Source organism: Diceros bicornis, chromosome 20 (assembly GCF_020826845.1).
Source record: "Diceros bicornis minor isolate mBicDic1 chromosome 20, mDicBic1.mat.cur, whole genome shotgun sequence".
Classification (NCBI taxonomy): Eukaryota; Metazoa; Chordata; class Mammalia; order Perissodactyla; family Rhinocerotidae; genus Diceros; species Diceros bicornis.
Genome location: NC_080759.1, coordinates 21,786,489 through 21,803,592, shown reverse-complemented (window position 1 = coordinate 21,803,592; position 17,104 = coordinate 21,786,489). Strand labels below are relative to the sequence as shown.

At 39.1% G+C, this 17,104-nt stretch overlaps 1 protein-coding gene across 6 annotated transcripts in view; it reads right to left on the bottom strand.

Annotated features, from left to right (window-relative positions):
- Positions 1–2,104: 2,104 nt before the first annotated feature.
- The window catches only part of ARL15 (ADP ribosylation factor like GTPase 15), a 407,407-nt gene continuing 392,407 nt past the window's right edge, over positions 2,105–17,104 (bottom strand). For all 6 annotated transcript variants that reach the window (XM_058564091.1, XM_058564094.1, XM_058564092.1 and 3 more), the window contains one exon: positions 2,105–4,007. In XM_058564091.1, the coding sequence (XP_058420074.1) occupies positions 3,855–4,007 (153 nt within the window). In that variant the 3' untranslated portion in view covers positions 2,105–3,854. The remainder of the gene's footprint in view (positions 4,008–17,104) is intronic.

The window sequence follows — 17,104 nt, the reverse complement described above, 5'->3', positions numbered from 1 at the left end:
ATCCTTTTCATGTTCCTAAATCAGTGCAAGGGGGGTGGGGTAGAGTGCCAAAACGTGGGCTCATCAGTCACTTCATGCATCTGAGTTGGAAACATTTAACCCTGAGATGCAAATCATTTAATCATGCTGACTCAGTGAAGACCAAAAGTTGTGAACCCTTGGGAGCCAGGAATCCCCAAAGTGATGTGATAATGCATTTCACAGCATGAACTTCAGATCTCCAGGGCCCAGGCGAAGGGAAAGAGAAGGCAGGGAATCTATAATTTCCTGCATAACAGAAGACAGATCCTCCCTTCCAAAGGCAGTGAGAATGAGGGATCCCAAAGGGCACCTCCCACTTCCCGCCCCCTCCACAGACCTTTTCCTTTCTGTTTGCACCATTAGGTCAGGAGGTTAATGAAAAGGCACTCTAAAATTATAAAGAGGATGAAGCCAGGCATGAATGTTAGATTTCCATTCACATTTGAATATTCCATCTGGACATTAAGAAAACCCCATTTGCTTCAAAATCTTATAGTTCTGCCCACATTTGCTTGGATAGGTCTGAGATGCTTAGGAACTTGATAACTGCTAATTGCCAACCTTGGAAACAAGACCACGAATGTAGGTTGGAACCCAGCTTAGAAGTGAAGTGTTGCAAGCTCTCTGTGAAGTCAAATAATACATGTCAGGATAATGTTGCATTTGGGATCAAATAAGAGCTGGGATTTGAATTTTTCATCTTTTATTGTATGTTTTTTTCCTTTTTCTTTCTCTCCTCTTCCATCCACCTATCTTTTTATTTTTCTTTCTCACTCTTTTTGTCTTTTATACAAAACTCTCATCCTCAAGGATGGACCTGTGAATACACAGTATATCCTCTTGAGTCACTGAAAAATATTTACTTATTTCCTAAGGACATCAACCACCACTGAAGGAAATAGTTCATTGCACCAGCCATTCTCAGAAAGTTGCTTTTACAGCAAATATTATAAAACGATACTTTGATTGAAGGATGACACTTTACTTAACATCTCGACTCTGCTCGCTCATTCTGAAGGAATGGCACCAATGAAAGTAAATTGTGCTGAAGACAAACCAACTGGAAGACACTAGCTTTTTTTTTTTTTTTTGGTCTTTTAGAGGTTTTCACAATAGCTTCAAAGGAAATGCGAATTAATCATTGTTTTGACCCAAGAGCAGCAGAACTTATTTTGAAGACTTAAACAGGCAACACAAATGTAAACAGAAATCTGGGACTCCCAAATGCTAACACTGAAAGGAGTCAGTCCAAAAACATCAATTCTACTCAGCGTTTATTTTCATTTGAAGACAGTGGAAATCATATATAAATCACGGACAATACGAGTTCTTCCTGCCTGGCAACTGTCCACATGAATCTGTTAACCTCTAAGTGTAGACACAGTATTTTTTTTTTTTTTAATAGAAAGACAGGGCAATATGGCAGTTAATTAGCAACCAATACTGTAAACTACAGTAGATACAAAGTTTTGTCATATAAATTAATTGCCATTACAAAAAGGCAACTGCTTTAGCTAAGAAGGTACAAAAACTGGTAACTTCCATAAATATAACAAGAAGCTAAGTGAAGAAATACATAACAGACTGTTTTTCCTCTATAATATTTGAATATGCAAACTAAGCCACCTGTGGCACTTTACATGAAGTAGGAACACGACAGATATGCACACCCACCACCCACCCACACATGCCCGTCCCAGCCCCCTCCCCTCCCCCTCTTGTGGATTTCCAAAACACGGCAAATTCTAGGGTTACAAGGACAGGATGCCACACGGAAGCAGCAAGACGGCGAGCTCCGAACTGCCAGACAAAGGAGGAGCCTTATTGACAGTTGTAAAGCATTAGGCGTCAGACAGAAACTTGTCAAAAACAGCTGTTGTTGGGTACTGATTGATAATGTTTTCATTCTGACGGCTGAGACACTGCAGACAGTCGTGGGTCTGAGAAGAAGCCCATCACTGGCGCACACATGAACACACACACAGACAACAGGAAGTCATTTAACAGATGGCTTAGGAGCACTCAGCCACAGTATCTTAAAAAGACAACATTCTCCATTTAATGAACTTACAGAGAAAGCAAAGCCTAATAATCATTTATTTTTCATAGGAGATGAGCACAACGGGACAAAATAAAAGCAGGAATTGTGTAACCAGTCATTGGAGTAAAAGTTTTGTGCTGCTCACGGATTACATAGTGTAAAAATATTCAAGGATGCTGTAGACAAAATTGAATATGAATCTTTTTTGATCCATTTCATTAAAAAAAAAGCTTAACGAGGTGTTCGATGTTTCAAAGGTAATGATTTCATTAAAAGCCAGCTACAAGATTAAATCACAAAAGTTGTATTTGAATGACGTATCTCTTCTGGAGAATTACAAGGTGTTACATCACCCTGCAAGAGTGTGAGTCTGTGATATTCAGGACAAAGTCTACGCTGCCTAAAAATTACAAACATGTTTTTATTGCTCAGGTGAAGGGAGCAGTTTTCTAACATTTGGCCACTTTGTATTTTAAGTGGTCAAAAATCTACAAAATATGCCAAAGAGCACTTCATCCATAAACCTCAATATCCATTGATTATTCCTGATTTAGAAAAGATCACAGGCGCCAAACTTTATTAAACTGTACATTTATCTCTAGTAATTTTATCATTTAAATTAAATGAAAAAAAAATTAGTTCTAAAGACTAAATCTGGGCCCTAAAATTACTTACTTGCTGCAGCCCCAGCACATTTTTAAGGGCACATTGAAACCCCTGAAAATAGAGGTTTATAATAGAAATACTGATAGACCTTTAATTACTAGATGGAGACATTAACAGACTCCATTAAACGACATTAGCACTTAATGAATGAATATATAGATGATTCTGTCTTTGTTATCTTTGTCAAATTCATGCCAGCTTAAACCCTAGCCAGTACAAACTATACTTCATTTGGCTGTTTTTAAAAATTTTACCTACTATTTTAAAAATTATTTTCTCTCTTTCAATCAAATACTTAAGACTTTTAGAAAAAGATAGCTATATTATGTTGCAGCTTGATTTTATGCAGGGTAATCTTTCCATTAAAAAAATATTTGAGGACTTGATGACATAGTAACCAGTGATGTGTGCATTGTGCCTTAATTTCCTCTAACTCTTCTCAAAAATTAAAACAATGTCTTTGCTCTTTTTTAAAAGAGAGAAGAGAGTGAGACTTCAGATGTCATCAAGGAAACATTATGCATCTTTAAGCTCTTTGAAGTTAATTTTACTATGGCAGGATATTTCTTTTTTATAAGGTAATTGAAGCTTTTGGTGTGCATTTTTCTCTCATATTCGATAAGGCCTGTATATAAAAAACCAAAAAATAAAATAAGACATAATAAAATACAATAAAAACCCCAAGAGATCTTGAAAATGATATACATATTTCGGGAAGTCCCAGTCACACAGCACTCTACCCCAAACCCAGGGAAAATGAGTCAAGGTTCTGAGTCTCCCTGAGTCCTTCATAAGGGATTTAATTTCCGTGAGCCACGAATTCCATCCATTTTAGCAGAGTATAGAAGAGACGCTTAGAACAACAGAAGGAAGAGACATGCGGTGAAGATAATTAGTGGTAAACAGAGAATAAATTCTCTCTCAGTAGTGCGTACTTGACGTTAATGCCGATGATAATTCACCTGATTTACAGAATATTCACTTAATAAGAGAGATGAGAGCCTGAAATAACTAGTGGAAAATAGATACTGAAGCCATTATAGTCTTGATACCAAAATAAAATTAAAATGAGAAACTAATATGATAGGTTCAAGGCCTTTTGGGAACCCGTTGTCTTTGCCAGATTTCACATTCTTACAGCTTCGTGGTCTTTTTCTTCTAACAAATTTATCAGCTGAGAGAAGCTATCTTTCAGTGCATCCATGTCATCCAGCGAGCAGGGCTGCAGAATCCAGCGTTTTCCACGTGCAAGTGGTTCAAGTTCAAAATATTTTTTGACCTTTAGAGGGGGAGAAAAGATAAATATGTTATTAATTATATCAGAACTGTTCTCATTCCAAAATTTTGAGTGATGAAGTAGGGGGATTTCAAGAGGAACTTATATGAACTGTGATGCCTAGGACTTTCTAGAATCCCATCCACAGCTGTTGTTATAACATGGGTTATATGTTGTGACCTGGGAGTGTTTTCTTTAGGGGTGAATGACCCGCCTGCAAGCCACCATTCCATCCATACACTTGTCAGCATGGGAGGTCTGATGGAGGCTAAGAAAGAATTATATGTACTATAGTATAGGGCAAAGTACATTGCAGACACCAAAAAGATTCAATTCCATCAAAAGAACTCTAGCAGAGCAGCTTTCACTACATCACTACTAACTTATGACACTGGTAACAACCTACAGAATGTACTGGATCAGTGACTCAAGACTCAATTATTTTGACCATCAAACACATACACAACAAAAAATATAATTTAAACAATCTTTTCTCTCTCTCTTAAGTTTCTAGTATCTATTTCTGAGATCTGGGAAAGCATTTCTGAGGATAGAGGATAGAAACCAAGTGTATGTAAATGCATATATAAACTTGTAAATATACATACATATATAAAGTCTCCCAGCCTTTTTTTCTCCCAGTCCTGAATCTTCAGGAAGGGAAAAATCAAGACCTTAGCTGGTATGTGGGGTAGAACATTTGCTATCTTAAAAACCTGTTACTAACATAAGACAAAATAAGATTACTAACCAGTCACAGTCACTCTTAGTGTACAGGCTACGATACTAACAGCATCCAGGATTACCAACTCCTGACTTTGAATAAATACCAAATGATTATGACTTCCAGGAGCATTGATGATCTTCTCTTAAAGGGTATGATAAAGTATCAAGTTTATGAAGCTCCTCATTCACACACCATCACACATGAAAAGACCATTGTATTTATAACCCAGTAAGGTTTACATAACATAAAATACAGTCACTAACAACATCAGAAGAGGCATTGTTCAAAGACATTCGTGGTCAACAAATTTCATTAAACCCCATGTGCCATGGAAAATTCCAAGGTCTTAGTCAATATCTGACCCACAAAAAAAAAGTGTCTCAGCCTTATGCCATTCCCAAGTGTGCTCTCATTTTGTCTTAGTCATCGCAAGCACTAGACTATTGTTAACAGCAGAGATGCACTATCCAAAGTGGTATTAAAATGTGTGTACATTTTTTTCCATGTAAGCAAGAAAATATATGTAAGATACTAAGTTTTTATGCTAATTTAGGAAGCACAAATACACTAACATTTTATAGTACAAGTGTGTCTCAAAAGTCCTCCTATAGATGTCTGCAAATTAATAATAAATACTACTACTACTACTAAAAAAAAGCCTGTGAGAATGGAAGGATTCTTATTAATTTTGATTCTGAAAAGTAATGAAAATCTCATTTACAGATCAGAAAATGGGTACACAACTTCAGAACAATTTTTGCCCAAGGTATTTTACAGATCATGTTGTTAAGAAGATTATCCCTTATGGAAAATGTAAACTCCATTCTTTCCATTTCTTTTCTTTAGGGCACTGAAAACCACTTACTTCCAAGAGAATCTGAAATTGCTTGTGCAATAACCAGCACCAGGGACCAACCCTGCCCCACTGAGGGAGAACCTGCCAGTCAGCAGACCAGGGAGCCCTCAGCCAGCAGGGGGAGAGAAAAGTTGGCAGGAGTGACAGGTGGGGAACCCGTTTAAGTCTACTCTAGAAGGAGTTGGCTGCTCTTAAGAGTTTAAAATCAGAGATGTTAGTCTCCTTGCTTCTCCCACAAAGTAAGGCTTCAGACTGCACCACTGAGTGTAGAAATGGGAACCCCTGTGTTTACGATGAAGGAAGATGTACCCTTGCCATGTTTTCTAACCTCACATCTAAAAGGACAGCATTTTAAGTATTGCTAGTAACTGGGAAGACGACCGGTGGCTTTATTTCTATATTAAAATAAAGAAAAAGGGCCGGCCCCGTGGCTTAGCGGGTAAGTGTGTGCGCTCCGCTGCTGGCGGCCCGGGACTGCTTCTCCGGCCATGCTGAGGCCGTGTCCCACATACAGCAACTAGAAGGATGTGCAGCTATGAAATACAACTATCTACTGGGGCTTTGGGGGGAAAAATAAATAAATAAATAAATCTTTAAAAAAAAAAAAATAAAGAAAAAGACTAATACAGCGAGTATATAGCAGATCAACATATGATCCTGGGGCCGGCCCCGTGGCTTAGTGGTTAAGTGTGTGCGCTCTGCTGCTGGTGACCCGGCTTCGGGTCCCAGGTGCACACCGATGCACTGCTTCTCTGGCCGTGCTGAGGCGGCATCCCACATACAGCAACTAGAAGGATGTGCAACTATGACATACAACTATCTACTGGGGCTTTGGGGGGAAAAATAAATAAAATTATAAAAAAAAAAAACACAAAAAACAACACACACAAAAAAAAGACATATGATCCTGGTAGCATATTAACAGCTAATTTGAAAACAATGTTAGATTTAAATAATCACAAAATATAATTTTTGATATTTTGCAATACGGACCAGACACAAAAAAACAGTGAGGTTTTTAAGCTACCCATTAGGTTGGTTTCTAGGCAACTGAAAATATAGTCTATCACAAAGGCACATTTGGAAGATAATGAAGATGTCTGAAGGTAGTTATGCTTCAGAAGTTGTCCCTGCTTAATATTAACCATGAGAAGGAAATGGAAGCTTCGATTACAGGGTGGTCACCAGATAAAGGAGGCTACTGGTGTTAAGCTGACAAGTATGGCTGGGTAACCTGAGATTTGCAGACCGGTAAGCTTAAGTGGGTATCTAACCCTGCCATATCCACCCTACCGGTATCCAAATGATTCCATACCGCTCTACATTTATAACATCAATTTTAAAACAAGTTTGGCATTCCAGTGATCTTCAAACACAGTGAGGGACTGTGTTTGCCGCTAGAACGTAGCTTTTCCTTACCCAGCGTTTCATGTTTCTGAAACAGAGCACGATACAAGAGAGGAGAAAATGAAGACTTAATGCTCTGACTTGAACTTTTTCCTTTAAGACAACAGTTTTATTTTGTTTTCCTATATTAACCTGAACTTCCAATTTTACCTCCTCTGTATTATTACAATAAAATCTACTCATAACCATATTTGATTTGTCCACCATAGCTTTTTTGTCCTTCTACATGCTGACATATAATTTAAAGAAGGTTATTTAAGTTTGACCAACATAAATCATATGCTTACATCTGATATCATTTTTATGGTTTAAAGAAACTGCCTATGATGTAAGGATCTATTTTTTATGAGGGACATAATTCTTTAGAGGTTATTTTCTCATCAAGATAAAAATTTTAAAAATGACTTAAGAGAAAATGAACCTAAGTCTTCTGAATACTTTATTGACTTAACTGTCATGGTGAACTGGAAGCTGCTGGAATCAGGAGATGGCGATTGTTTCACACTGGCTTCTGGAGATGGCACTTGGGAAAATGACATCAGAATACAGCTGCCTGGCAACCTGTGGTCATTTAGCTATTTTGGGGAAAGCCACAAAGAGTGGGCATTTGTTAGTGGCCATGTGTCCACCCTAGAGATAGGAAAACAGAGCTACCACAAGTAGCCAACCTATTTTAGCCAAGTCATCAGAGCCCTTCTGCACTCCTGCACTGCCAGGTGATTTGCATTACTGCATTCCATTATTCACACATTGCATTTGCGGTAAAGTTCTAATATAACAGACAAATCGGCACCATCCCATTGCTGCTAATGTTTGTAGCAGCAGTGAGACCTGTGAGACATTACATAGCACAGGAGACCCACTCACTGGGTAGGAGACGTCCTTTATTTTTCCCTGAGTAGAGAAATAATAAAATAATCCTTTCCTATTTCAGGACCTCAAAGGGGCTTGTAATGATACTCACTGATTTCCCTATCTTGACTTACTTCACACTTGAAATTTTTATTTTCAATTCTTGCAAACCTGTTGTGACTAAATTTCTAGAAGTCACATAAATAATTTCTGAACTGCAATAACAGGTCTTTCCTTTTCAAAAACCTGCACGCCTCATTTTATTTATAATGATAAGCTGCTTGTTTTTCCTATTTTTGTTATTAAACCATGTAAGGAGTGTGTGCCCAGAGTTGGCCTCATTTTCCTTTAAACACTCTGGGGAACAGGGCATAGAACAGTCCAGAAGGGGTTACTTAGTGTTTTTATGTGACACAGAGTTAAGTTTTGAGCTCAGATATTTATAAACCACACTTTGACCCACATGAATGTGTGGCAAGACATTAAAAAGAGAGTTAGGGTGTGTGACAATTCTTTACTGCATGGGGCTGGGCTCTGCATCCTAGAATATGTCACCCCTAGTTCTAGTGAACTCAACGCCATTAGCAGCAACCAGTTGTTGCTATAACTAAAAGTGCCCTCCCACCCCTGTCCAGAATCCCACCTGGGGTGGTTCTGCCCCTGCTGAGAACTGCTGCTCTAGCCCATGTGAAATGCATCTACCTCTTGTCCCTGTCTGGGGCCATTAGCTCATTCTTCCATACGTTCACCACTGGAGACAGAAGCTGGATATTTGCTCCACCCGGACTTCCCCAGATCCCCACCTATGCACGACACACATACTCCCTCTGCGAACAACCAGCAGATTATAATGGACCCCTCTTAAGTTTAGGAGGTGGTTGGGGTGGGATCAGAATCAGTATAAGGAGCTTTGGAAATCTGCATCCTGAAAGTCGGCTTCCTATAACTTCATTCATTCAAGCACCACTTCTTGAACGAGATGGGTGAGCGTGCGAAGGCAGCATGAGTGTGCTTTAATGAGCCACCTGTGCCAGTGCTGCACTTGCCAATGTATGGGGTTCCACCAAACAGAGCAGGATACTGTAAAACAAAAACAAAACAGAAACAACAGCCTGACAAGGGGACTGTCTTCATCATTGTATTATAAGACTACAAGTCCTCCCCTTCCTGGGCTTTTTAGTGACCATAAAAGACCATTTAATACTGTAGTTTACCAAAGACTTTTTCCCTCATTTATAGCACTCTGACTACAGTTCAACCGGAAGTAAAAAAAAAAAGCAATTGATTCAAATAAAGAGGGATATGACTATTTAGAATACTTCTTAAGTCATATAAGTCAATTTGAATGATAGAAGACTGTTAAAAGAAACTTTAGAAATAAAGGCACATTCTTTTTTCATCTCTGGAAAACGAACCCAGTCTCATGAAGGAGTCTAGGTTGACAACCTCAGCTCCTTGAAACTGACAGGGATAGGTCTGCAGCTAGGACAGAGCATGGTCGAGACTACAGGGTGAGGATCGCGAAGGAAATACAGAAAACCAGGAAAAAGAAATGCAGTTGTGGATTTGATAGCTAGAAGGGCAAGGTGGAGGACGACGCAAGAGAACATGGCTCAGTTCACTATCTCGAACCCAGTGGAGTCATTATGGCTTTCCTGTCATTTTAAATATACAACGTGTCCATTGCATAGTTTGTATTTTTCAAAGAACTATATGAATGACGGTTTTTGAGACAGGTTCATATTGGTTTTGAACTCTTTGGTAAAAGTGTGGTCTGGACAATACATTTACCCCAGGGGCTCCAATTAAGAGGATCCTAAGAGAGCCTGAACGGACTGTGAAATTTGGTAGGATATTGTCCATGACCGTTAAAAAGGGAGCAGGACTCTCCTCATCCACATCCCAGCTCCTTATTTTAATCACTAGAGCAGATACACTTATTGTATTAACGTGTCACACTGGCGGAAAACATTTGTATTGAAACGCTGATTGTACGCCTTCTCTTTCCAACTCCAGGCACAAGAACATCAAGTCGTACAAGTCACGAAATTGGCCATGGTTTGGAGTATTCACACCAAGGAAATCTGCAAGAGCAACAAACCGGACTTTTTCTTTTTGGAGAGTCAGTTGTTGAACACTTGCCAGCACACCACTGAGTATATATATCTCGTATGTATGTTTGCAAAGGGGCCCTTCAGCTTTTCTGTCTTAACTGCAGAAGCTCATGGAGCAGGCTTAAATTGGTAACCTTCACCAAAGTCAGAGAGAACTTTGCCCACACTATGGCTCCAGGACGGGGTCTGGAGATAAAGTGGCAGGCATCATTAAGATTCTTCAGAGTGCATTCTTGGCAGCTTGTTCAAAGAAAAGGTTAGTCTAGAGAGAGCAGCACCAGCTGTTCCCTTTTTCATTGTACTGGTTGCAGGATTTTGAAATCCTTAGAAAGGTACTAAATGTGTCATTAAAGGCAGAAATAAATAATACAAGTAAAACCAATTTGCCATAGTCCCAAAGATATTACAACACAGAACAGATATCATTTTTTTCTCCTGAGTACTAATAGAGACTGGAACATGACCACTTGATGTTAACCAATACCACAATATTACTTCGGGAGTGCATATTTATAATGGATGAATGATTTCAAGACCAGTAGGTGTAATATAAGAGTGTAGCTCTGATAAGATGGTTTCTTTCGTAAGCAAAGTGCAGCCTGTCTGACCTTGGAATAATTAAAAACCAGACAAATGCCTGCAGGTTATGACCTGCGATTGAGCCTCGCCCTTATTAGACGTCTTCTTGCCCAGGCAGTAACCTCTGATGTGTAGAGAATGCTATATGTTGTGACAATAATTATACAGAAACACAGTCTTCCATTGCACAGGAGAACTTAGCATGTCCCAGAAAAGTCAAATAAAATGATCCCATTTGCTTTGGTGGTAGGACCTCGGGATCTGTAAACAATTCGGATTTTCTGCTTAATCTCTTAACCTAGAAGCACTGAACAAAATGCATTTATTTTCTTTTTGATATGCCTGGGAGGTTTGTTTTATTCTCCTATCCAAAAAGCTTGCTTATCAGACAAGCACTGTGAGAGACACTCATTAGGCACAGATGCGTCCCATCTTCGGGGACCAATGAAAGATTCCCAGGATGCCCATGTCCGCACCCTCCTCCACTGCATTTATTCTACCCGGGCCTTTACAGCCTGGAGTGACTCCTGCACGCGGTCCTTCCCTCCAACTACTGCTTTCAACCCAAGGCTTCCTGATCCACAGGTGGAAAGGATCAGCTTATACTCTCATATTTTAAGACCCAGCTGACATCCTCCTATTACTTCAAGGGGAGGCCTTAACGTTATAAAAAAAACTTTTTAAGAGTAGAAAGGACCTAAGTCACAGTAGCCACTTTTGGTTGCCTGCCCGGCACGCAGGTACTATAAATTCCCTGTAAATAAAGTTTTATTGGAACAGAGCCATGTTTATTCCCTTAAGTATTATCTACGGCTGGTTTCACGCTACAATGACGAAGTTGAGTAATTGCCACAGAGACAGTATGTCCCGCAAAGCCTAGAATATTTACTATTTGGCCCTTTACAGAAAAAAAATTGCCAAGCCCTGGCTAAAGTATTCTGCAGCTTCCCGCTTTGTCCAGCAGGGGCACAAGGAGTGCTTGGGAGGGGCCTGGGTGGCCGCCTTTTGGGGCCTCAGTATGACCTCACTTTCTAGGCCTCTTCTTCCCCACTTTGGCTCACACTTTAGGGGGACAGAGAAGTTGGCTTTTCCAGCCTGGCCAGGCTCCACATACAATTTCAGATGCTTCGGATTGTAGTCTAGCAGGCAGAAGGGTCATCTCTCAGCAAAGCCATATTTTTTCCTGCGTTCAGCCTGGGGGTCTTTCCTGTGGAGACTTCCTAAAGGCCACGAGAACTAGCCAGGGCACGGGGTCTGCGGCCTGAGTCAGTCTGAGGTTTTGCTGTCCTTAAGGATGGCTTTCAGTGCAGAGCAATACTAGGTACTATTATTTTGCAGTTTTAAAAAGGAATACAAAATTTATTAAATTTACAACGTCTGAAGCCTAGTTTTTTCTGAAACTATTATAGCCAACTTAAAAATCTAAATATTCTATTTCTACATCTGGTAAATTTTAACAATATGTTCAGGAGGCTGAATACTGTTTAGGTCCATTTATAAACTTAGTTTAACCACTCAAACATTTCAAAACTCCACTTATAAATTTAATATGTTCAATTTTCTTTTTAGGCATTTAGAATGGCTAATAAAAAAATCCTCAAGTAAAGAATTCTTTTTTTTTCCAGTAAGAATTCTTAAAAATTTCTTCCATTAAATTTATAAATTCAATGACTCTCAAGTTCTGGTACATTGTAATACTACTTACAAACTTAACTAAATCCTCATATCTTTCTACATAGGAGGCCAATTCTGAAATCACTTACAGATTTTAAATTATAATCACAAAGTCAATCTACCAGGTTGCTCTATACATAACATATACTTTAAATGAGAAGAATTAATATTGTAGGTTTGATTATTTTATCATTTTTATACTCTTAATGTTCAACTTTCCAGGTTTAAAAAGACTTTCTCATTAAGGAAACAACTTTCCATCCTAAATGAAATGGGTTACCATTCCATGAAAGGTTCTCATCTCATTGAACTTGGGCTGGTTTTCAAACAGAGTTTTTGGGCTGAAACATGAGATTGGAACTACAGATATCCAGGGCAAAATTTTTGAAGACACTCATATGTATAAAAATACGCCTTTTATAAAAATAGGTAAGCTTTTAACAAAAATAGTTGCCATAACAATAAGAACCTCCTGGTCTTCAAAGGGGATTGTTTGCTCCTGGACACAAGTGATCATTACCTACTTCACTGGTCTACTCACAGAAGTGGACACCCCCTCCTAAGATTGTAGATAACTTCCTCCACTACTTGCTTGGATTTTGTATTTCTTTTTTTTTTTTTTTTTTTTGTGAGGAGATCAGCTCTGTGCTAACATCTGCCAATCCTCCTCTTTTTTTTTTTTTTTTTTGCTGAGGAAGACTGGCCTTGGGCTAACATCTGTGCCCATCTTCCTCCACTTTATATGGGACGCCGCCACAGCGTGGCTTGCCAAGCAGTGCATTGGTGCACACCCAGGATCCGAACCGGTGAACCCCAGGCTGCCACAGCAGAGTGCGTGCACTTAACTGCTTGCACCACTGGGCAGGCCCCAATGGATTTTGCATTTCTTTAGCACACATTTTAACATTTTTCCATCTGGCTCTACAGACATTTAATTTTCTTTTATTGAGATAAAATTTGCATACTATAAAATTCATCCTTTTAAAGTATACAATTCAGTGGTTTAGAGAAAATTCACAGACTTCTGCAACCATCATCTCTGTCTAATTCCAGAACACCTGCACCACTCAAAAAAGAAACTCTTTACCCATGAGCCGTCACTCTCCATGTGCCCTTTCCCCCAGCCCCTGGCAGCCACTAATTTTGTTTCTATCTCTATGGATTTGCCTTTCTGGACATTTCATATAAATGGATCCAGATAATATGTGGCCTTTCGTGGCCGGCTTCTTTCACTTAATGTTTTCAAGGTTCATCCATGTTGTGGCATATATCAGTACACCTCATTCCTTTTTATGGCTGAATAATATTCCATTGTATGGATATACCACATTTTGTTTACCTATGTGCATCAGCTGGTGGACATTTGGGCTGTTTCTCCTTTTTTGGCTATTATGAATTCAATTGTATGAGCCTTTACTTTCTCCTTAAAACAGTCATAGAAATAACTACTGTACAAATTAATGGGTTAGGATATCAAGACTCAGTGGGGATGAAGCATTTCCACAAGTCTGGTGAATTCCATTTTTACCCAGATTCATTAGGATATCCTACTTTCACTGGGATAACCCAGATTTGGATAATTATTCTCTAATTTTTTCATGTGTATGAGTTCTCAGTTCCTTGAGGGCATAGACAATGAAAAAAAAAAATAATGTGTATTTTCTAATGTACCCAGTACAATCCCAGACATAAAAAGGACACTCCTTTATTTCTTTTTAAACAAATGTACAGAGCAGAAACTATAATGAAAAGGGAAACAAAGTATGTACTATATTTTACTGTAGTTATTTAATTTTCTAACTCCTGGATTGATTGAACTTCTTTCTATCACCTCACAAAGACTGTATCTTCTACTTCCTTAGCATCCTAACAAGCTTTAATAGTTTTATTTAAGCCAAAAAGATCTGTGACTTCTAATCATATCTTTCTTAAACTCTTCTTTCTCAAGAAGCCTCAAACTACTAGACAATACCCTATAAATCTCCATCTCTTTATAATAAAAGGCTCATAACTAGTTCAAAAAAAATATGTACTATATTTTACATTTCATCCCATATTAAAATGTTAGTAAAGGAAGGAAACTGAATATTGGAGAGAAGTCACTGCTCTTTCCAATTCATCAGGCCAAGGTTTCAAGCAGGAGGTGGGATTTCAGGAACAGTTTCAAAACTGTAGGTCTAATAGGTTTAAACTCTATTATACACATGCCGACAGGCAGCTGCAATGAATTGTTTTGCAAACAGAAAAGTAAACAACCTATCATGGAAAACAGAACCACTCCAGAAATCTCAAGACCCATAGGACACTTCTGTTTTGAGCTATTCCTTTAATCTGTGTCCAAACAAAGCGTCTAATTCTTATCTCAGAGAATGGAAAGCACTGACATATGCAGAAAGAGAAGCATCAGTGCACTCGTCTTTGCGTGCAGGTGCAGGCATCGGAGTTTTCAATAACATAGTCATTAATTACAGAGGTAGCCAGGTTTCAACAGCAAGTCATTTTTTCTTTTTCTCTTCTCTCTTTCCTTTCTAGAGTCATATCTAGTCCACATTTCAAAAGAGCATTCATTTTTGGTGCCAGGCGCTTTGAGGGTATTATACTTGATTCTGTATCTTCCATGTTTGAGATAAAATCAATGAGGATTTACCTTTAACTCAAGAAAGCAAATGTGGTAAGTAGGAAGAAACCTGTCTAGGAAATACTTTTTCCTGGCAATAGAATATGATTGCTTAAAAAGTTCTGTCTATATGTAGGAGAGCTAGTCAAGTATGTACTAGACAGGAAGGAGAGTTAATGACTGAGAGCACCAAACACATCAGAGACAACCAATTAGCTTGTCTGAAACACAGGCTTGTAAAGCTATCAGTAACTTATAAAATGGTCTGCTACACACGAGTAAAATGTTGTTTAAATGGCTTGCTTAACTAGATGCATTCACCATGAAATTGATTCTTTTAAGGTTATTTTTTTTAACTTAATACTCATTAACTGTGCATATTGAAATGGCCGGGTGGGTGGGAGGGTGGGTAGATATCCTGATACTATAAAGGTTGAAGGTATGAATTTCATATTTTATGAGGTAAAGAGGTATTGGGAAAAAACTCATCAATTACCAACAATTGTGTGCCTCAGTAATTGAAATAGATCAACGCAATTAGAGTATTCCTCTTCTGCCTTGCCAAATGCTTAGATTGGGACTGGTAGATGGGCTCCGAGGACCTTCGAAGGCAGAGAATTTATGCTTTTGCGTTATGGAGCTGCACTGTTTTTCACCACAGCCTGTGATTCTGCAAGACGGCATACGAGAAAGAAGTCCTGGAGCCTGGTGTTTTTCAAATTGAACATCTGCCTCAGAGTGAACATCAAATTTCACCCCCCAAAGACTTACTCTACTAAAACATTTGAGGCAACTTGATGTTGGCTGACAAAAGAATGACAATCACTACACTATTTCATATTTTGAATTTTCTTAAAAAACTCTAGTATATTTTAAAATTGGTTTTTGGCCATGCCTCATATTCAGCATTTTCCGTTATACAAGGCTCCACGCCACAAATACACTTCACTCAACTGCTACCTGATCAGACAACCAGGAGAACATGCTTTGATTTTGTCAGGTCTAACTCTTCTCTCTGCTTATTTAATATTGGTACTCTTGATGCACTTCATGAAACCACCATCAGTTGGCCGACTCAAGGGATTCTTTGACTCAACAAATTATCAGGAAAAAAATATATTTAGACAATTGTTAAAGCTTGTTAAAGACACAAAAACCTTTTAAAAATAGTTTATACATTCTAGCTTATTTGGCTTTTGAAATGTACTCTACGTCCCCTATCTCAATCTTGCAGCTGTGAGGTGTGAGAAGGCAAGAGCAGGAGTAACAAATCAAAATATCAATCTATGGAACCCAAATAAACATGTTTAATATTGGCCTTGTGGTACTATGGCAGCACTCTGTCCTAACAACGACAACATTTAGATGTTGGAGCAGATTCAAATTCTTGGGCCTTAAGCAGGAGACAGACAAATATGGCAAGCCTTGCGTTGCTTAGCCGCCAATGGAGGGTGCCAACGGCTCTGTCCAGATGCAGAGATATTCAAGGGATGTTCCTGTCAGCAGTTTGTCCTCTGGCTCCAGCAAAGAGCCACCATGGAAACAGTGGGAGGAAAAGAGAAAACAGGAAGGTGAGGAGAGATGGAGAAAAGGCAGAAAAAAGCTGACAGCTGCCTCAATAACACATCTGAGCAAGGGGAACAGGTAACAAATGGCCTTGCAACAAACTGCCATGTTGTTAGTCACGGGGAGAGAATTTCTTTTCCTGCTGGCAATACAGCCAGGAGCCTAATATTCTGGCAACTGAGAAAAATTGGAAAGAGGCTTGCAGGCAGTCTGAGGAAAGAAAAGCTGAGTGGTAATCTGTCCTGAGGAATTTTAGCCAGAAAAACCCACACAGGACTAGTTGAACTCAGAATAAAGCCTGTGAAAGACAAGTCTGGAGAACATTACAATCAGATATAAAGAGAACACCAGAAATGAAGGTTCAAAAAGTCATTACCTGGATTTACCACAGCATTGTTAGTGTGGCCTTGGGTCCCACTTGTCATCACAGGACTAGTTCAAACCACTAGTTCTCAACAGGGGAGGCGAGGAAACTATACCCCCCAGGGGACATTTGGCAATGATTGGAGACATTTTTGTTGTCACAACTTGGGCAGGGGGGTGTTGCTACTGGCATCTCATTGGCAATGGTCAGGGATGCTGCTAAACATCCTACAATGAACAGGGCACCTTCCCCCCTCCCCTCAACAAAGAACCATCTAGCCCAAAATGTGAATAATGCCGAGGTTGAGAAACACTGCTCTGATCTTTTAAGGCAAAATCAAAGGA